The sequence below is a fragment of the Ctenopharyngodon idella genome, chromosome 9 (assembly GCF_019924925.1).
Source record: "Ctenopharyngodon idella isolate HZGC_01 chromosome 9, HZGC01, whole genome shotgun sequence".
In the NCBI taxonomy this organism is placed as follows: domain Eukaryota; kingdom Metazoa; phylum Chordata; class Actinopteri; order Cypriniformes; family Xenocyprididae; genus Ctenopharyngodon; species Ctenopharyngodon idella.
In genome coordinates, this window is record NC_067228.1 from 1007730 (window position 1) to 1030404 (window position 22675).

General features: G+C 36.7%; 1 protein-coding gene across 1 annotated transcript in view; it reads left to right on the forward strand.

The window, feature by feature from the left end:
- The window catches only part of LOC127518905 (anosmin-1), a 63101-nt gene extending 54470 nt beyond the window's left edge, over window positions 1-8631 (forward strand). The window contains exons 12-15 of the mRNA XM_051906139.1: window positions 871-1042; window positions 2482-2696; window positions 5191-5329; window positions 7775-8631. Of these exons, the coding sequence (XP_051762099.1) occupies window positions 871-1042; window positions 2482-2696; window positions 5191-5329; window positions 7775-7827 (579 nt within the window). The 3' untranslated portion in view covers window positions 7828-8631. The remainder of the gene's footprint in view (window positions 1-870; window positions 1043-2481; window positions 2697-5190; window positions 5330-7774) is intronic.
- Window positions 8632-22675: the final 14044 nt, after the last annotated feature.

A 22675-nucleotide genomic window follows, 5' to 3' on the forward strand; every position in this document is an offset into this window, starting at 1 on the left:
TGACTGGACATTGCCATGGGGATGCTATAGAGTTCTAAGTGGTTGCTAGGTGTTGCTATGCAGTTAGGTTCTAAGGTGTTCTAGGTGCTTGCCAGGACTGTCCTATGGGGTTGCTGAGGTCTTTTAGGTGGTTGCTAGGGTATTGCTATGCATTTTCTAAGGTGTTCTGGGTGGTTGTCATGACATTGCTGTGGGGTTCTAGGTGGGCGCTAGGTCTGTCCTATGGGGTTGCTGAGGTGTTTTAGGTGGTTGCTAGGGTGTTGCTATGCAGTATCTATGGTATTCTAGGTGATTGTCATGACAATCCTGTGAGGTTGCTAAGGTGTTCTAGGTGGTTGCTAGGGTTTTGCTATGCAGTTTATAAGGTGTTCTGGGTGATTGCCAGGACGTTGCTATGGGGTTGCTGTGGTGTTCAAGGTTGTTGCTAGTGTGTTGCTATTTAGTTTCTAAGGTGTTCTGGGTGGTTGCCAGGGCGTTGCTATGCAGGCATTGCTATGTAGTTGCTAGAATGTTCCAAGTGGTTGTTTCTGTGTGGTTGCTAGGATGTTATGAATGGTTTTGAGGATGTTGCTATGTTGGTTGCAAGGGTGTTTTGCAGCTCAAACAGTAGATAGAGCATGGCATTAGCAATGGGTCATAAGGCAATGTAAGTCACTTTGGATAAAAGCGTCTACCAAATGCACAAATGTAATGTATTTAATTTGGTATGCTTTGGTAAGACCTTTGTTTAGGGTGGTTGCTAACTGCCCAAGTCAAAAGCATCCAGTCACAGAGACGTCTGCATGGACAAACAGCAGTTTTCTTCGTAAAATACTCAAGTCACCTGACCGGTGGAGGATTGTCACTGATAAATGTGCTTCTCTTTTGCAGGAGAACTACATCAATCTTCCCAGCCTGCTCTTCTCCTGTAAGTACAGGGTCACTGTTCACACCCTCAACGCCAAAAGACGCTCCAAAGACGAGAGCACCAGCTTCCTGACGCCGTCCTGCGCCACTCTCAGGAGCAAGAGCGTCAAGCCCATCACCTGTCCCGGAGACACAGGTGAGCTGGACTGCTGGGATTTCATGAGGATTTTTATCACTAATTAGGAAGTGTTTGTTTTCAGGATGGACCATCATACGGTTCATACATTCAGCTTGAAATATGACATTGAGTGATTACAGTGGGATAAAAGTTCAGGTTTATTTGGGAGCAACAGTATGCAGACGTGGTGCTTTTTTTTTACTTCATTTTGGTCTTTAATATGCAGTTTTTGTGGAGCATATCTAATTTACTTATTTAATGAAATGTTAGTATCACTGATATACTGTTCAAGTTTGTATTAATATTTTGAATTAGTTTTTATTGTTATATTTTTAGTTTTTATTTTCATTTTAGTTGGTTTATTATTATTTTTTTAGTAATTTTAGTAAACTTTTTTTTATATTTTATTTTATTTCAAGTAAAAAAAAAATATTTTATCTTTGATATGCTATTATAGTTTTATTAATATTTTGAATTTTTGAGTTTTGAAATTAAATTTTTAAGTTTTTGTTTTTTATATTTTCTGTTTTCATTTTCATATTAAAATGTATTATTTTTTAGTAATTTTAGTAAAAAAAATTATTTTATTTAACATTTATTTTATTTATTTTATTTTTTCTCTTATCATGGATATACTATTATATTTTTTATTAATATTGAAAAATTTTTATACTTTTTCGTTGTTGTTTTTTTTCATTTTAGTTGAAGTTTATTATTTTTTAGTCATTTTAGTAAAAAAATAGTAACTGTTTTTTAAATATTTTATTTTATTTAACATTTATTTTTATTTTATTATTGATATAAGATTATAGTTTTTATTAATATTTTGAATTTTTGAGTTTTGAAATTGAAATTGAGTTTTTGTTTTTATATTTTCCGTTTTCATTTTAGTTAATTTTTAGCAAATTTAGTAAAAAAAAAAAAAAAAAAAAATAGAAACTGTTTTTTATATTTTATTTCATTTTAACATATTTTTTAATTATTTTTTTATTTTATCATTGATATACTATTATACTTTTTATTAATACTTTTGAGTTTTGAAAATGAAAAGTTTAGCTTTTGTTTTTATATTTGTTTTTTATTTTCATTTTAGTGAAAGTTTAAGAAATTCTGTTGTGTTTTGTAATTTTTATTAATGACAAAAATGAACAAAAATGAGAAATGTTGCCTTGGCAAATAAATGAAATAAAATAAGTGTACTTTTTTATGGTTTTAGTGAACTATAATAACCCTGGCACAAGTGCCTAAAACAAAACTCTCAATAACTTTCATTCAGTGACTAGTTCTTCCTTTATTCATAATTTTGTTACCTGACATATTTATAAAAACCACTGCATCCTGACAGAACTTGCCGTTTTCACAAGTGCTTTTCAGTTTTGAGTAACTCATCAGACGTGAGCAGGCTGAACCTTCCGCTGTCATCATGATAGATTTGATATTTTTCTTAAACCCTCCAGTGCCGTCAAAAGTTTTGGCCAAGCCTGAAAACCTGACAGCGGCCTTCACCTTCCACGACGGCAACGTGACGGCTAATTTCCTCTGGAGGGTGTCGCGTCCCCAGCCGCATCAGCCAATCACAGGTTTCCAGGTCACATGGGCGGAAGTTTCCACGGAGAGCCGTCAGAACAGCCTTCCCAACAGCATCATTTCCCAGTCTCAGATCCTGCCACCTGTAAGTCGTCTCAAAACACGCAGTTCTCCCATGAAAGCTCACGGCCGCACATAAATTACACTTGCATTACGTGTTCTTGGCCGATGTTTTCTAACAAGAGCGTTTCTCATGGAAAATTGGTTACATATTAAAGTCCAAGAGTGTAAAATATGATACACAATCATCTTCTGTGGATAACGGCACCGCTGGCATCGGCCCACAGGATCCTGCTGATAAATCGAGCGCTGCATGAGAAACAGAGGCTGTTCGTTTAGGCACCTTCTACTAACCAGAACTCATATCAGGATGTTCGAGATGTGAAGTAAGCTTGAGTAATATATTGAATGTCCACAGGATGTTTGTATATAATTTTGTTGGCAATGTAAAACTAATTTGAATATTAAATATTAAAGGGGATCTATAATGCCCCTTTCACAAGATGTAAGTCTCTGGTGTCTCCAGAATGTGTCTGTGAAGTTTCAGCTCAAAATACCCCACAGATCATTTATTATAGCTTGTCAAATTTGCCCCTATTTGGGTGTGAGCAAAAACACGCCGTTTTTGTGTGTGTCCCTTTAAATGCAAATGAGAGGAAAACACTTTCCAGAAGAGGGCGGAGCTTTAACAGCTCACGCTTCGGTCGCTCAACAACAACAAAGCTGGAGAATCTCACGCAGCCAAAATGAGGATTGTCAGTAACGGTGTTCAGCCTTACATTGTTCAAACCGGAGTCGACACTGATGGAGAGACTCAGGAAGAAGTTACAACTTTTAGAATGAAACTGGACGTTTCTGAACGGTTAGTGGATAAATTTATGTAGTTGCTGTGGAGTTGATTCAACTCATCCACTAGCATGTGCCGTCATGTTAATCTTTTGTGCAAATCCAGCGTTGAATTGATCCTCGTTTGTGAAGCAGTCCGGCATAAAATGACGGCATGACAACAACACTCTACTACAACAACTCTTCCTCTTCTCTAAAGCAGCCCAACATGGCCCCGCCCCCTTTGGTGTGTGTTCTCGGGGTTTATGTAAATTTTTAGGGTTAGTGATGTCACCAACCCAGGAAGAAGCTTGTTGTAGTCCCTACCAGCCGTTTGTTGTAGTCCTTCTGTAAAAGAAAACATTGAACTTCGTAACTTTGCAGATGTTGTTGCATATATATTCAGTTATATTAATAAGTTATATTAACATAATATAACATAACTAATTAATATAATTGAATAATTATATTTAATATTTAAACTGAAAATATAAATATATATATAATTTGAATATTAAATGTTAATATGATTTAATGTTAATATAATTAATATAATTTAATAATTATAATTAATATTTAAATTGAATATTTTTAAAGAGCTGAAAAACATACAATTTTAATATATTAAATGTTAATATTAATACAACTTAATTTAATAATTGTATTTATTGTTTAAAATAAATATTTTTAAAAAGCTATATATTTTTATATATATATGTGTGTGTGTGTGTGTGTGTGTTTATATTAAAATATTTTTAATATATTAAATGTTATTTAATATTAATATTTAGTTTTATAAAAGCTGAAAAACATATGTACATAAAATGAAAATAATTACAATATTAAATGTTAATATTATTTATTATTAATATAACTTATTAAATTTGATATACTACATACACACATATATATACACACAATTTAGACTGATTAATTAATATATAATATAATTTAATAGTATTTAATATGTAAGCTTTGAATATTAAATAAAAAGCTGAAAAGTATCTATATATGGATATCACTGATATCATTTTTAGCTACATCACCCTAATGGGAAGGTTTATCTTGAAGTAATTCATAGAGATTTATTAGTGTTATTAGCAGTGTTATTAGTGCTCATATGGTAAGTATTAGTATATTAGTATGTTCTCATGGATGGAGTGTCGTTTTGAGCTCTGACATCATCAGTGCTGTCAAACATCCACCAGATCTTCTCCATCACTAACACTGGCTGCTTTCCTTCAGGAACAAACAGTCCTCATGCTCCATGAACAACAACACGCTCACATTACGTTTCATATTCATGTCCTTCTGCTGAAGCTTTAATCGACTCAGTCGGAGTGAAATGCATCCAATCGACTCTGTCCGGTTTTCATCTGCATGATTCCTCAGATGTTTTCTGACAGAATATTGAGGCCGGTTTGGAGCACGTCATCATTATCAGATTGGATTCATGTATGAATGATGTGGATTCTGTGATGTTTATTCTTCTCAACGAGTAAATCTGAAGAGTTTCCAGTGAGCTCATTACAAACACGACATGAAGACACTGGACGACGCCTCGTGTTGGAGAAAATCTACACGAGCTTCTTTCATGTGCAGTAGATCTCATCATTCCATCTGATCTGAATAATCTGAAAAGAGAAAACTGAACTGTATTTTGAGGAAAAATGACTGTATTGTGATATAAAAGAAGGATCTGATGTGTTTCAGTGCTGACTGTGAACGCTGCTGTGTTTTGTGATGTTTTTCAGAATCATAACCTCCTGGTCGTGTCCAACCTCCGACCGGCCACGTTTTACAGGTTAGAGGTGCAGGTGATCACCACGGCAGGAGAAGGACCTGCGACGAAGAAGATCTTTCAGACGCCCAGCCGGCCACCACTTCAGCAAAGTAAGAAAACACACTTTAGAGGAGTTCTTATATCAGTGTCAGTGTTTCTGAACTCCTGAAACGCCTCCATCTTGAGTTTTCTTCACAATATTCCTCATTTAAATAATTCATACACAGAATAAAGGGGCGGGGCCTGCTTGAGTTAGTTAGTAGTGTGGTTATGGTAAGGGGCGGGACATTTCCCAAACACGCTTGAAGCGCTTGACCAATCACCATTATTAAATGACGTAGACCAATCACAACAGACTGGGCCATCTGACCAATCAGAGCAGAGTAGACCAATCACAGGGTTTAGAGGTTTAGAGAGAATGAATCTTCAACTTCGAATCTTCAACTTCATCATTTTTTTGAACTGGTTCATTGAAACGAACTGTCCAAAAGAACATGTTCACAGAAATTAATTGGATTTCCAATTATTATTAGCAAGCAACAGGCGAATTAGTGATTAGCGTTATTGAACTGAAATCGATTCCCCTGAATGGAATCGATTCCAACTTTTGCAATCGACTCTTGATTCCCATGCCTCGGAATCGATTCTTTTTGCAATCGACTCTTGATTCCCATGCCTCGGAATCGATTCTTTTTGCAATCGACTCTTGATTCCCATGCCTCGGAATCGATTCTTTTTGCAATCGACTCTTGAATCCCATCGCCTCGGAATCGAGGAATCAATTCTTTATGGAATCGACTCTTGATTCCCATCGCCTCGGAATCGAGGAATCAATTCTTTTTGGAATCGACTCTTGATTCCCATCGCCTCGGAATCGAGGAATCATTTCTATTTGGAATTGTCTCTTGATTCCCCATCGCCTCGGAATCGAGGAATCAATTATTTTTGGAATCGACTCTTGAATCCCATCGCCTCAGAATCGAGGAATCAATTATTTTTGGAATCGACTCTTGATTCCCCATCGCCTCTGAATCGAGGAATCAATTCTTTTTGGAATCGACTCTTGAATCCCATCGCCTCGGAATCGAGGAATCATTTCTATTTGGAATCGTCTCTTGATTCCCCATCGCCTCAGAATCGAGGAATCAATTCTTTTTGGAATCGACTCTTGATTCCCCATCGCCTCGGAATCGAGGAATCATTTCTATTTGGAATCGACTCTTGATTCCCCATCGCCTCGGAATCGAGGAATCAATTATTTTTGGAATCGACTCTTGAATCCCATCGCCTCGGAATCGAGGAATCATTTCTATTTGGAATCGTCTCTTGATTCCCCATCGCCTCAGAATCGAGGAATCAATTCTTTTTGGAATCGTCTCTTGATTCCCCATCGCCTCAGAATCGAGGAATCAATTCTTTTTGGAATCGACTCTTGATTCCCCATCGCCTCGGAATCGAGGAATCAATTATTTTTGGAATCAACTCTTGAATCCCATCGCCTCGGAATCGAGGAATCATTTCTATTTGGAATCGTCTCTTGATTCCCCATCGCCTCCGAATCGAGGAATCAATTCTTTTTGGAATCGACTCTTGAATCCCATCGCCTCGGAATCGAGGAATCATTTCTATTTGGAATCGACTCTTGATTCCCCATCGCCTCGGAATCGAGGAATCAATTCTTTTTGGAATCGACTCTTGAATCCCATCGCCTCGGAATCGAGGAATCATTTCTATTTGGAATCGTCTCTTGATTCCCCATCGCCTCGGAATCGAGGAAGCAATTCTTTTTGGAATCGACTCTTGATTCCTATCGCCTCGGAATTGAGGAATCATTTCTATTTGGAATCGTCTCTTGATTCCCCATCGCCTCGGAATCGAGGAATCAATTATTTTTGGAATCAACTCTTGAATCCCATCGCCTCAGAATCGAGGAATCAATTCTTTTTGGAATCGACTCTTGAATCCCATCGCCTCAGAATCGAGGAATCAGTTATTTTTGGAATCGTCTCTTGATTCTCAACGCCTCGGTATTGAGGAATCGATTATTTTTGGAATCGACTCTTGATTCCCATCGCCTCGGAATGGGCGATTCCCATACGACTCTGCAGCTTGTGTTGGATGAGCTGGATGGGATTGAAGCGACCGTTATCCAACTGAATGGCTAAATGGCTTTTATTTCTATAAAAAGCAAAACGACAGTGGAGGCGTAATGTAAACGTTTAGGTAGCATATCCTATCCTAATTTCACCCTCACACTTCGTCATGACAATGTCACGAGACAGCTTTTCACCTTGACAAGAAATCTCGTCACACTTTAATCTCGCAAGATCTCATCACACCCCTACAATATATATATTATACTGTATTACATTCTATAAAAAAACACAGAATTCCTATAGACTTACATGAGAAGTGTGTCTGATAATGTGACAGATGTCTAAGTTAGGGATGTTCAGTAAAAATTATTAAAATAGTGAGTGCGCAGTTATATTCGTGACATTTAGGATGCCGTGATGTTTTCATGTGTAATGAAGATGTGTTTTTGTTCCTCACAGAAGCTCGACTTCATCAGCAGCACCATCAGAAGTCTTCAGTGGAGAAACACTGAAATGGTCAGCACACGCGACACAACGTGCAGCTAATCCGGCTTTCATCAGACGCGGATATTCAGCGTCCGCTCTAAACGCCTCACCTCAAGATCTCCGGTTTTCATCGCACAAACACTGATTGAGAAATCACCCCAAACTCTTGTGCTGCAGCACCGTTTCATGTGTGAATTCACACCCAGAAACCATTTCAGCAAGTTAAGATCGACGGCGATGCATGTCAAACCTATTCTGTCAATATTTCCCAAACTCGTGTCTTTATTCAGCTCTTTTCTTCATAGTCGAGCATCAAAGTAGATTGTTGGTGCTGGTGGTTTCGATGATGCTTTTGGGAGACGCAGTCTAGCTCATAACCGCAGACAGGTTTGTGTGATTAAATAATGACTGGATTTGTATTTTGGGTTGAACTGTTCCTTTGAAATCCATCTTTGAAGCCTTTTATTATTATGTTAGCAATTTTCCATTACAGATTAACAGAGAGTGTTTTGTTTATTAATGAAATGATTACTTATGCGTGTTTTTTGATGAAATGATGTAAACTATATATGTTCTCGGCTGTAGAGATATTTGTTGTGGCAGTCAGTGAATGTTGATGTTGATATTTATTTATGTGTGTTATTGCAACGCTTCATTTGTATGTAAGTATGTGTGTGTGTTTTTCCATGTATTAGCAAGTCAGTGTTTTATAAAATACAACTTGTAAAGACACAATGTAAAAAAGTGAATTGTACATATAGTCATGTTCCATTATTTCCATGGAAAGAACCTGTACATACTTTTAAGTAAATAAAATAGTCCCTCTACTCCTTCAGTGTGAAACATTCGCTGTCAGTGACGCACCTCAGATCTGTGGGAAAGAAAGAAGACGCCACATTACTGACTGAAATAAATACATCAAACAAAAATACGTACCGCTCGACTTCCTTTAACTCCTTACCGTACAATTAAAATAAAAACAATAGAAATAAAACACAAAAAATAAATTGTTTCTGCATGTCATGTGACCAATAATGCACATGATTAGAGAAACATGAACATACGAATGTATTGTAGTGAAATATTAATTAAAATGTCAGGGGTACTTGAAATATTTTACATCAGGGTTTGAGAATCTCTGGTTTAATTGAAGTTTTTGCCATTTATTTTATTCTTTTTAATATGATGTCACAATTATCAAATCGCGGTAAGTTCTTTCATGAATTTCATGCGTTTCGTTTAACAAGACACAATCGTTATTTATTAGTCGTACTTACGATAATTCTAAGGTTTGTTTAGCGCTGGGGATTTTATTCATTAAAGGTAGGGTAGGCAATTTTTTTCATAAACACTTTTTGTCATTCTGGTTGAAACTCTCTTCACATCCTGATAGCAATCAATAATAGAAGTGGTCTAAATATATCTTCCATGGAAGTAGTCTCAGGACCAAAAAATCAAATGCAATGATACGAAGTCCTACCTGCCTGTCAACATATGTATTTCCATACCTCTGCGCACCTGCTCACGCAGACATCACACGTCATCAGAGCGTTCCATAAGGCTATTCAGAGTTAGACAGACGTCAGTCACAGAGCGCCACAAACAAACAGCAGCCGCCTTTTACAGTTTGTCCTGAACCATAATAAAGAGCTTATGCTACGTTTACACCATGTTGTAACTTACGAGATGGCAACTCATGATGTTCTACCCGGAGCTGTTCGCATCCTCAGACTCGGATTTATTTGTTTCTCTGGCAACACTATCAACACCGATGAATCTTCAACAGTCAGGTGGTACAAGTAAGAGCTCTGTAAGTTGTTTACATTCATTATTATTGTAATGTTGTGTGCTTTGAGACATGAGGTAATTTAATGCCGTCCCTCATGACGCTTTGCAGAATCTGCTCTGTCTGGTTGCGTTCATGTGTTTTGGAGGAGGCGTGGCTTTGGAGATTCTCTGAAGGGAGGGTGGGATCTAAAGCCTTGTTTATACTTTCACCTGGCTCCGAACTAGTGGCGACGAAAGCAGACTGCGGGGCTGGCTCACGTCAGCAGCGTCTGGGTCCAAAGTTGGCCTGACACACCAAACCAACGCTCAACAGCCGACGGCCAAGTAGCACGTCCGATCTGCACCTGCGTAAGATGAAATGGCGTTCCGTACCAGCAGGTGGCAGTAGCTGAACGGCCAATCAGAATGATCAGATGGCCCAACAGACCGACAAGCTCCGATGCCTATTCAACATGTCGAATCGTCTGAAAGAAAGCCGACGAGGACCAACTTTAGCCGACGGTGCGGAACAAACTGAGAAAACTTAGTCGTCAACGAACAAAAACTGCCCGACGGCCGACCGTCGGCTTGGTGTGTTCCTGCTTTAAACCATCAGGAAGCAGCGGCGAGAAGTAAGTTTGTTTTATTACACTTCACCAAACCCATGCTACAAAAGAACCAAAAAATCAGGTAAAACCCATAAACCTTGGGATTATTACTTGTGACATTAGAACAAAATGGATATGAGAACATGCGTATAAAACAAAGTTAAACTAACAATCTCTTAAATATTTTCTAATTTCATTAACATTTTTATTAAACATTGACCTTTATTTTCATTAAAAAGGCTTATTTCTGCTATTGTAGGCTCATTTTGTAAATGTAAGCAATTCATTTGGACAAGCGCAAACTGGGTGCCGGTAACAGACATACCTGCTCGGCCAGAATCGGCTCGAAGTTGTGCATCTTTGGAAGCGGAGCGGCACACGAAGTTACAAAAAATACCATGCACACCGCCACATGAAATGGGCACACCCTTGCCACCTTCGCGCTTGTGCGGACGCGACAAGTATAAACCAAGTTTAATGCTTTCAAAGCTAGCTTGCTAATGTTAGCTTGTCCAAAATCGCCTACCCTACCTTTAACATCTAAACGTGGAGTAAAAGAGAGAATAATGGCCACACATTTTCACAGTGAAAAATACATCATGGATTAAAGAGCTGACAACAGACAAGACAGAGCAGGTTACTTTTGATATGAAACAAAGTCTCAAATTTCAAATTTTGTAATTTATTAAAGAAAACTAAACAATAAGTACCGTTTTGCGGCTCTTTAATGACAGTGTTGTCATTGTTGTTTCAACCACGGAAAGATGTCAGTACACACAATTTTTCAAGTTCAACTTCATCAATGTTAATCTACAAATGCTGCTTTCCAGGCAGTTTTTTGAGCCTGTAAGTCACGACTTCAAACCACAACTCACGACTTTGTAGCGTTCCAGGCAAGTCACGCCAAACTGCCTGAGCGCAAGGAATTGTGGTAGCTAGATGTAAACAAACCAGCATGGCGGACTGTATGGGGCTTATGCTCATTTACAATCATTTCTATCGCCAAAGGTGCTTACTCCTTGCTTATTTGAGAGAAACGGAAAAATGGCGCATAAGGCAAGAGAAGCTGTTATACCTTTTATTTTACATTATTTGTATATTTATCATGTACTATATTATATTTAATACAAATACATTGTAATACACAATCGTGTGTGTATTATTATCATTATTATATTATTATTAATTTGATTGCAACGTTATATTGTTTAAAGTCTATTTCTCACCGTGTACCACTTGCATAAACAATGCATCCATAGGGGCTGCCATTGTTGTTTCGCGGGCTATGTGACGTAAGAGCGCAGAACTGGGAATACATCGATCTAGTACGAGTTCACGGGTGGGAAGTCACGGGTTTGACTGCCGTTGCAGTGCACTTTCATGGGTAGAAAGTTGGAAAAACACGGGTTACGGGTTGCCTGGAACGCGGCATAACTCCCTTGACTGCTTTGTCGGACAAAATGGTGGATTCGGCGTTATGATTGGTTAGATCGCCTGTCAATCAAACTCCCTGCGAAGGGTCGATTCCAAAGTCCCTTTAAGACAAGTCATTTCATTCGGCGGGCATCTTTGAAACGCTTCTCGGGTATCCAAGCACAGCTCCTATCTCTTTGAATGGGGAAACATCAAATTCTCCAAAGCTATTTGCCAAGCTTTCCATGAAATTTCATATTTGAAATCACCAATGAAATCTGACAACAACTGTCTCATAAATTTTGTTTCTAAACACTCGAATCATGACAAAAAACGGTATTTTTCAGGCTGGATCAACCTAATGCGCGTCTCTCGTGCCTCATTTCGGAGGCGCGCGTCTGACTGTTTCTATAGAAACCGGAGCTTCTAACGGCTGCTGCAGTGACGGGATTACTTTACCAATCGGCGACTGGCTCTTATTTCGCCATATTGCACGTTGCACTCTCTCCCATTCATAATAATACGAGTGACGCGTCTTTGGTCGATTCCGTGGTGCGCGCAAATCAACACGTGACGCACTGGCTGCTTCCCGCCACTGTAGTTCAGTCAGTGTAAACTACTGAGAGACCAGAAACGCGAATGTTCACGTCTTTCTGTCAAACCAAGACTTTCCTTCAATACTCTGAGACCTTAAATCGGACATTATTATTCAGGTATGTTTGATTGATTTCTTCAGCAAGATTCAAGAACTGTCAGTACTGTGAGTCCTGCTGAACGCCAGTGTCTGCTGTGTGTTTTTTCTTTTTGAAAATGTTGGCTGCTCTTTTTTACACCAGAAACAAGGCCTTTCTGCGTCCAGTTATTTCAGTCCATTATCCAGTGAACTCTCCTCGCACTGTTCATTCATCAGTGATATTCTTTCACAGTGTTTATGTACAGGTCTATTATGTCACAATCCATTAGTTCCTGACTGTCCATGTGAGTTAATCCACTTGAGTTCAGCTCTGGTTTCTTTCTCTCAGGGTCAAAACCAGAACCTTCCATTCAGCCCTGCTTTCCAGCAAATGCCATGCTGCTCGTCTGATGCCTTCAAACCTTCTTAAAAGCAACAAAGGGCAGTGACAATCAACAGTGTGTTGTGGATCCTACTTCTAAATCCTCTAAAAAGATGCAGAGAGAGAATCTGCTAATGAGTTTTTCCTTTGTGTGTAATCAATGATTTACATGCAAACATATTTTGATCCTCATTACTCATTGCATGATGTGAGTGGTTCAGATTCCTCCTGTTTTGATCTTGAGTCTCACTGTCGTGGTTCAGCAGGACTGACAGCATCTCACGTGTCTCGTCTTCTCCTCTGAAGTCGTTCTGGAGATTAACACAGATCTCAGCTGCTCATTTCTGTTCACTTCAGCTCTCACGCGACCTTCACTGCAGGCTTTTCATCTGGACGCATTTGATTTACATTCTTTGCTGTGCTGGTTAGGTCTGTCTTACATAAAGGGTATTCAATTTTGTTTTGGTTTGCATTATTTGGTAACACTTTACAATAAGGTTCCATTAGCTAACATTGGTTAATGCATTAACTAACATCAAGCAATACATTTGCAACAGTCAAGTTCCGCAAGAAAAAACTCCATTTCCTCCATATAGAAATTGATTTTTAACAATAACTTATAAACCTTTAAAGACAGCCCTACTGTGAGCTACGAGGTTGTTAAACGTTAGTATTTGCTTCTGTTGAAGCCGCCAGTCCGCATTATTTAAACTTTAGTTTTAAAATAATCATGTTTAACAGTGGAGTTTGTGGTGAAAAACTACATTACCCATGATGCTGTAAGAAAATTCCACCAATCAGAGAGTCAAAAGAAGCAAAATGCTTCTTTAGCTCCGCCCCCTCCCATGAAGCACCGAATGATGTAATCAAGTCAGTGTTGCCAAGTCCACAGTTTTCCCGCGGAATTGGGCTACTTTAACACTGTTGCCGTGGGTTGTTTTTCATATCCGCGGGTTTAAGTGACCCAAAATAACATGATATTTAGCCCCTGGATTGTGAATTTTACCAGGGAAACCCCGTCAAAAATGTGGATTTTACCCCCTGGAACGCAATGTTTACTGGGGTCCCCCTCTAGTTTTGAGTAGCAATTGGGCAGGTTTTGTTGTGAAAATCTGGCAACCCTGGATCAAATCTCAAAATACTTAAATATTTTGTTAGAGCCATAACAACATTACGAATTTTTGTAATATTTTTCCTTATATTAAGAGTGATTTGTTTTTCGATAAATGTTTATTTTGTGTTATTTGTATCACGTGACTTTTGACTAATTTTATACGTGTTACATATGCGTAATAATTTTTTTGAAGAGGTTGGCGCATGTTTTTGGAATGTGAATAAATGAAAAGTAGTTTTTGAGTTTGATTTCTCTTATTATGTAGCTTGACAAAGAAAAAGAAATTCACTCGTCAAACCCTTGTGGAAATGGTGAAGAATGGAAAATGTCTCGGATCGCCATTGCAGTATGCATATTTTGCAATATACTTAAAATATATTGCTTTTTTATATGGAACATTTTTAAATGAGCAGTTTTATATTCCTCCATAGTTTTTAATTTGATTATGCTGTTAGCAATGCTTCATGGGATTGTAGTTCTTTCCATCACTAAAGGTCCTGTACCTTTGTATTTTTTTCTGATTTTCAAATACTTTTTTGCTTCAAATCAAAGTTTGTAATGTTATGATTCACCTCTTAGGTTGGTTATAGGTAGCTTATAAAGCTTTAACAAAGACTTTTTTTTTTTTTTTTAATCCCTGGAAAAATTAATGGAAAAAATACTTCAGCTGAAAAAGTGAACGGGCACTGTTGCACTCTGTTTACTAATCTTTGTAAATGTTAGTTAATAAAAATACAACTGTTTATTGTTAGTTCATGTTAGTGCAGGTCCATTAAAATATATTCACAACTTTTAATTTTAATAATGTAGTTGAAAAAAGTTGAAATGCTTCAAAAGTATTTTTCTTTGTTAGTTCATGGTAATGTACAGTAATTAGCTAATGTTGACAAATGGGACCTTATAGTAAAGTGTTACCTTTTATTTTGGAGTATTTAATTTTGTGGTATTTGGAATTTTGATGGTGGTTTTGTTTTACATTTTGTTCCATTGTTCCAATACTACTGCATCTCACAATATCCCTTTTAAAGATTTTAAACCATAAACCAACCAACTTTAACCATTTTCACACTACACTCTTGCAAGTAAAGGTTCTTAATTGGCATTGATGGTTGAAGAACCTTTAACATCAATTTAACACTAAAGGTTCTTTGATTATTATAAATTTCCTTATATAAAAATATTGTTCTTTTAAGAACTGAGCACTGAAAATTCTTTGGGGAACCAGCAATGGTTCTTCTATGGCACCACTGCGAAAACCCCCTTTTGGAACCTTTATTTTCAGGAGTGTATTTCCAAATCCTACCATTTCCCATTTTGTCCCTTTCACCACTTATTAGATGTCCCAGGAGACCTCGTGACCGTGTGCTCTGGGCTCTGGGGTGTTTCTGGTTAGACTCTACGTACATGAAAGACTGATTCTTCCAAGCCGCTGGGATGTTTCGTCTACATGTAATGAAGAACAGAGAACATGTGCCACGCAAGGAACCTACAGCTCCAGCACCCATGTGTAGGTAGGCAACACCACACCAATTAAGCCAAGGTGAATAGGGTAAAAATTTAACTAATACTACAAAAAATTACTGTACTTTCCCAGTTGATAAAGGGTCATAAAAAATAGTCACACTTGTGTTGTTCGCTGTCAGAAATGACTGCCGTAGGAAATGAATGGGAAATATGAAAAATATGAAAAAAGAGCAATTTTTTGGAGGTACAATCTACAAATCATCCATGATGCAGAAAAACACACACAGCAGTGAAGGGGCAAAATAGACACATTTAACCCTTGACAAAAAGTAGTTTTTGAGAATGTCTAAATATATCAGAGGGTTAAATGAACAATACCAGAGGGTTAAATTAACAATACCAAAGGGTTAAATTAACAATACCAAAGGGTTAAATAAACAATACCAGAGCGTTAAATGAACAATACCAGAGGGTTAAATGAACAATAACAGAGGGTTAAATTAACAGTACCAAAGGGTTAAATAAACAATACCAGAGCGTTAAATGAATAATACCAGAGGGTTAAATTAACAATACTGAAGGGTTAAATGAACAATACCAGAGCGTTAAATGAACAATACCAAAGGGTTAAATGAACAATACCAAAGGGTTAAACAATACCAGAGCGTTAAATGAACAATACCAGAGGGTTAAATTAACAATACCAGAGCGTTAAATTAACAATACCAAAGGGTTAAATGAAGAATACCAAAGGGTTAAATAAACAATACCAGAGCGTTAAATGAACAATACCAAAGGGTTAAATGAACAATACCAAAGGGTTAAATAAACAATACCAAAGGGTTAAATAAACAATACCAGAGCGTTAAATTAACAATACCAAAGGGTTAAATAAACAATACCAGAGCGTTAAATGAACAATACCAAAGGCTTAAATGAACAATACCAAAGGGTTAAATAAACAATACCAAAGGGTTAAATAAACAATACCAGAGCGTTAAATTAACAATACCAAAGGGTTAAATAAACAATACCAGAGCGTTAAATGAACAGTACCAAAGGGTTAAATGAACAATACCAAAGGGTTAAATGAACAATACCAGAGCGTTAAATGAAAAATACCAGAGGGTTAAATGAACAATACCAGAGGGTTAAATTCACAATACCAAAGGGTTAAATGAACAATACCAGAGGGTTAAATGAACAATATGTCACATCCACGCCTTCCCGGACTCCAGTTCCCAGAATCCTCCTTGCTCCACTCCTGTTTTCACTTCCCTCATCAGCCTTCCCGCCATTTCCCTGGATTCCCTGCACCTGTTGTCTTCGTCAGCACTCCCTTTAAGTTGGACTCACTCCCTGCACTGCTTTGTCAGTTCTAATGTTATTCTAAATGTGTATGGTTGTGTTTCTTGCTCCTTCGTTGATTAAATACCCTTATTATTGTGGATTTCCGTATTCACCTCGTCTCTACAATACCACCACATAACACAATACCAAAGGGTTAAATAAACAATACCAGAGCGTTAAATGAACAATACCAGAGGGTTAAATTAACAATACCAAAGGGTTAAATGAACAATACCAAAGGGTTAAATAAACAATACCAGAGCGTTAAATGAACAATACCAGAGGGTTAAATAAACAATACCAAAGGGTTAAATGAACAATACCAGAGCGTTAAATGAACAATACCAGAGGGTTAAATGAACAATACCAAAGGGTTAAATAAACAATACCAAAAGGTTAAATGAACAATACCAGAGCGTTAAATGAACAATACCAGAGGGTTAAATGAACAATACCAGAGCGTTAAATTAACAATACCAGAGGGTTAAATAAACAATACCAGAGCGTTAAATGAACAATACCAAAGGGTTAAATTAACAATACCAGAGGGTTAACTATGCAAATAAGGAATTGTCTTATTCAATATGCACTAATTTCCAGAAGCGAAATCTGAATATTAGATTCAGCCATGTTCAAAATTTTTCAAACTCATCACTTTTATAGAAATGGAATGAAATTTAAATATACAGATATGCAAATATATCATAAAATAAAATAACCATAAAATAAACACTTAAACGTGTGTTTTGGATGTTTTCTTTCCACTAGTCTGGAAGAAGTAATGTTATGGAAGCAAAATATCCCAAAATCTCAAAAGTAAGCAGTACATGAAAAAACATGTTTTTGCCTGTGTTGTCTTGTCTTAAAATAAATAAAATGATAATAATATCAGCGACTGACTCTATAGGGTGGGTCGTCTCAAAGCGGAGAGAATTATCATCCCAACATTATCCCGATAATTACTCCACTTTTGCCGTTACAGTTTATTCTGAAGGCGATCTGTTGTGTGCGATGCGTTCATCTCGAACTGCTTTAGGTTTGCAGGTGTTTGAGTATAAACCACACACACTAACTAATGACAATGTTTCTCTCACCCCTGTGTGTTTAAGGCCGGCCAGAAAGGCGTTATTCTCTCAAGTATCATTTGAGAACTATGAAAGATATACGCTCGCTGAGTACATGATGAAATACTCCTAATGACTCTAACAGCATCACTCATAATGTCATCGGCGCAGCTGTAGAGCAGATATTCATCCACGGCAAACGCTGCACATCAGTCACGGCGACGTGTCCCCATCAAGTTATGAAGTAGTAGGGAACTATCCGTAATTATTTACTCAATGAAAAATACCTTCCTGGCAACACGAAACCCGGAGACAGACTCCACTGAGCTGTTAGTCAAAGCGTGAAGGCGTTTGTGAAACAAATCAGACTCGCTGACAGTAAGAGTCGCTCAGAGATTAACCAGGAAAAACGACAGATACTTCAAATATATCTCAAGTAATCTGTTATCTGACATGTATTTTGTCATATTCTGTGATGGTTTAACGCAGTGACCTGGAGCTGTCAGATATCCGTCTTCAGTGTCTAGAAGATTAGATTTTTTTTTCCTTCTGATTATTAATATTACTAAATATGGAAACTTATTTCCGCCACGGAATAAAAAAAGTCAGAAATGTGAGATTGCAATTTGCAATTATCTTTTTTATGTTTTTAATCTTGTGAGATCTTGTGAATAAAATTGTGAGATTTATAACTTGCGATTTTGAGATATAAACTCGCAATTGCGAGAAAAGAAATGTGAGATTAATTAATAATCTTTTTTTACATTTTTATTCCATACCGGAAACAATAAAAACAGAAATTTGAGTAAAGTAAGAATTCCAAGAAAAAAGGCAAAATTGCGGGATTTATAATATAATTTTAACTCACAATTGCAAGAAAGTCAGAATTGCAAGATTAAAAAAAAATTTGCTATTATCTTTTTTATATTTTTATTCTGTGCTGGAAACAATAAAACAAAATTAGCTGTAAACTAAGAATTCCAAGAAAAAGGCAAAATTGTGAGATTCATAACTTGCGATTTTAAGATATAATCTCGCAATTGCAAGGGAAAAAGTCAAAATTGTGAGATTTAAAAAAAAATTGCAATTATTTTATTCAGTGACAGAAACAATAAAAACGGATTTGTCAGTTGTAAACTAATAATTCCAAGAAAAAAAAGGCAAAATTGTGAGATTTATAATATAATTTTGACATATAAACTCACAATTGCAAGAAGTCAGAATTGTGAGATAAAAAAAAAAGAATATATATATTATTTTTTTATTATTATTATTTTTTATTTAATTGCGGAAACAATACAAACAGAATTGTGAGTTGTAAACTAAAAATTCAGAGAAAAAAGGCAAAATTGCGAGATTTATAATATAATTTTGACAAACTCACAATTGCAAGGAAAAAAGTCAGATTTTGAGATTAAAAAATTCTAATTAACTTTTTTTATATTTTTATTCCATGGCGGAAACAATAAAAACAGAATTGCGAGTTGTAAACTAAGAATTCCAAGAAAAAAGGCAAAATTGCGAGATTTATAACTTGCGATTTTGAGATATAAACTCGTAATTGCGAGAAAAAAATCAGAATTGTGAGATTAAAAAAAAATTGCAATTATCTTTTTTATATTTTTATTCCGTGGCAGAAACAATAAAAACAGAATTGTGAGTTGTAAACTAAGAATTCTAAGAAAAAAGGCAAAATTGCGGGATTTATAATATAATTTTGACATATAAACTCACAATTCTGAGAAAAGTCAGAATTATGAGATATGACACAATTTGCTTATTTTTTTATTTCTGTGGTAGAAACAAGCTTCTGTAACTAAATTAAATATACTGAACATTGGTGTTTTATTGCTTTTGCCAGTGTTTTGAAAAGCAAGGTTTCGCAGCCATAACGGTTGGTTAAATCGCTGAATCTCTCAGCCTCCAGTGGCTCATTGCTTTAATTAGCACCTTTTTCTCTCTGTGTGACGTGTTTTTCTTACTCTGTCACATTAGAAATTCCTAGAAAGGCTCTTGTATGGGGACTTTGGGTCTTTCGGGTCATTTGTGGCAAATCAAAACAGCTTACATTTGATGCAGCCTTTTGAACCCTCCAGGGCAAAGGTCAGAGGTCAAGAAGGCCTCCATTGAAATCCCTGCTTGTGTTTGAAGAGCGTCTCCTGAGACGCCATTATCCGAATCTCTTCTGCCGAGGAAAAACATCCTCTCGAATTTGAAAATGCTGCAGATATGTAAACTTTTCACGCTTGTTAGAGGCCGTCTGCCCTAAACTCTACTTATAAGGGGAAATAAACAAATACTGCGCTTTTTTTTTTTTTTTTTTTCTCCAAAATGTGCATAAAAATAGGTGGATGGAAACATGGCTGTTGTATAATTGTGAAGTCGTGCTGTGTTATATTCCAGAAGAATAGGCGCGTATCGAGTTGCACAGATGCTCTGTAATCACGGATCTGGATGGTCTTCAGCGCAGGTCAAAGGTCGCCTTACCTCCGAGTCCTGCTTCTGGTACAAGGAGCCGGTCGCGGGGGTCGAGTTTTGCTCAGATGTAATCAACTCTGTCACGGAGGCTTTTTTCCCTCCGTTCTTTGAATTAGACAGAGAGCTGCTTAAATAAGACAAGCTGCAGAAATGCTCTCCAAGAAACTTCTGACCTGTGTGTCTTTGAAATCTCTGAATGTTTCAGCATGTGAAGTCTTGAATGAAGAAATAAGCCATGTTACAGTGAATATACGGCAGGTAAATCCTTTTTAAACGTGGAAAAATCAGTTTTATTAATATTTTGAATTAGCTTTTTATATTTGTATTTGTAGTTTTCATGTTCATTTTAGTTTAGTTTTAGTCATTTCGTTGTGCTTTTGTAATTTTTTAAAATTAAAACATTTAGTTTTAATTTTTTTATTTCAGTTTTGGTTATAATAGTTACAAGTAATAATTTTAGTTCTTCAGTGTGTTTGTTTATTGCCAAAACAACATTTTTTATTTCATTTAGTCTAAGTTTCTTTTAACTATAATATATATATATATAGAGAGAGAGAGAGAGAGAGAGAGAGAGAGACAGAGAGGGAGAGAGATGTAAAACTCAGAATTATTACAAGCTCTGACTTGGATATGTCATCTATAGCTATTGTTTGCTTGTGAACATTCGTTGTTCTTAGTCATTTTGCATGATAATACAGAGGTAAAATTAATGTAGTGATTAATTATTTTGCATCAACATCTGAGAATCTCGAACCATCTGAAGTACGTGGATCCATTTGAACATCAATTTTTGCCATTGAGTTTGAGGTCACGAGTTCAACTTGTAATTCTGATCACAGGTGCCGTGTGTATTTTTTTGGAATGTAGGGTTGTGAATGTTTTTTGAGATGTTTTAATTGCAGGTCAGATTATTTCCAGTCATTTATGAACTAATACTTCCCCTCCGAATGGTTTTAGTGAAACGGTTGAAGGCTCAGTTCAGAGATGACACAACATTCCCATTCGATTCGCTCCATCATATTCAAGCCAAGATGAATTGCACTTACACGTCTCCAAATTCCAACTGGTCTAATATAAAAATGCCAGTCATAGTTTAATGATTACCAGATGAACACGTGGCTTATGGCCTATTGAATGTTTGGACATGTGGATACGATAATTGACAGCATTTGTCAAAGTCAGTGTACGGTGGACTGTAAGAGAAAACAACCGTACATGTGATGTTCAGTGTGAAAGACGGAGAAATAAAAGACTGTTTATTATTGAAGGAGCGGCATGTGTTTTAATGTACAAGATCAGACAGTTCACATGCGTTGGGATGTAAAGGGCTAGTTCCTGTTATTATGCCCATCAAAAATGTCTAAATATATATATATGAGAAAATGGATGGCGTCCTTTTATATCAATATGTCAGTAAAGTGAACATGCGGTGAATTTAAAACCAATTCTTTACTTTGGGTTGAGTGAATGTTCGTCTGTGTAACTGATTAAATAATTGTAAATATTGTAGTCGTCACCTTTACTTTGATAGCGCTTTATACAATACAGATTGTTCCAAAGCAGCTTTACAGGGATAAACAGGAAAATAATGACTACGGTAACCTCGGGATAAACAGAGAGACTAATATTAGCGTAGATGCCATTCTTATGATGTAACGAGTACTATGGGAGTTATAGAAAGTGTTCCCGGTTCCGGATGACCTAATTTAGACAAACTTTAGGTGCCAAATAGGAAAAGGATCTGCCACCTGTGGTTGATTTTGATATTCTAGGTATTATCAACTGGCCAGAATTCTGAGATCGCAATAGATGTGAAGGACTATAATGCATTAAGAGCTCGCTCAGGTACTGGGGAGCTAAACCATTTGGTGCTTTGTAAGTAATTAGCAAGATTTTAAAATCTATACGATGTTTAATAGGGAGCCAATGAGTGTTGACAGAACCTGGTTAATATGGTCATACTTCCTAGTTCTAGTAAGAACTCTAGCTGCTGCGTTTTGGACCAACTGGAGTTTGTTTATTAAGCGAGTAGGGCAACCACCCAGTAGAGCGTTACAGTAATCTAGCCATGAGGTCATGAACGCATGAACTAACTGTTCCGCATTTGTCATTGAGAGCTTATGACATAGTTTAGATATATTTTTAAGATGGAAGAATATGGTTTTACAGATGCTAGAAATGTGGCTTTCAAATGAGAGATTGATATCAAAGAGCACACCCAGGTTCCTAACTGATGACGAAGACTTGACAGAGCAGCCATCAAGTGTTATTCTAGGTATTCTAGGTTATTATGTGCAGAGGTTTTTGGTCCAATAATTAGAATCTCTCTTCTTTTTTTTTTTTTCAGAATTACGTAGTAGGAAATTACTGGTCATCCAATTTTTTTATATCAGCTATGCATTTCGTTAGTTTTGTGAATTGGTAAGTTTCGTCAGGGTGCAAAGAAATATAGAGCTGAGTATCATCAGCGTAACAGTGAAAACTATTACCATGCTTCCTAATGATATCTCCCAAAGGTAGCATGTACAGAATGAAAAGCAATGTTCCTATTACTGAACCTT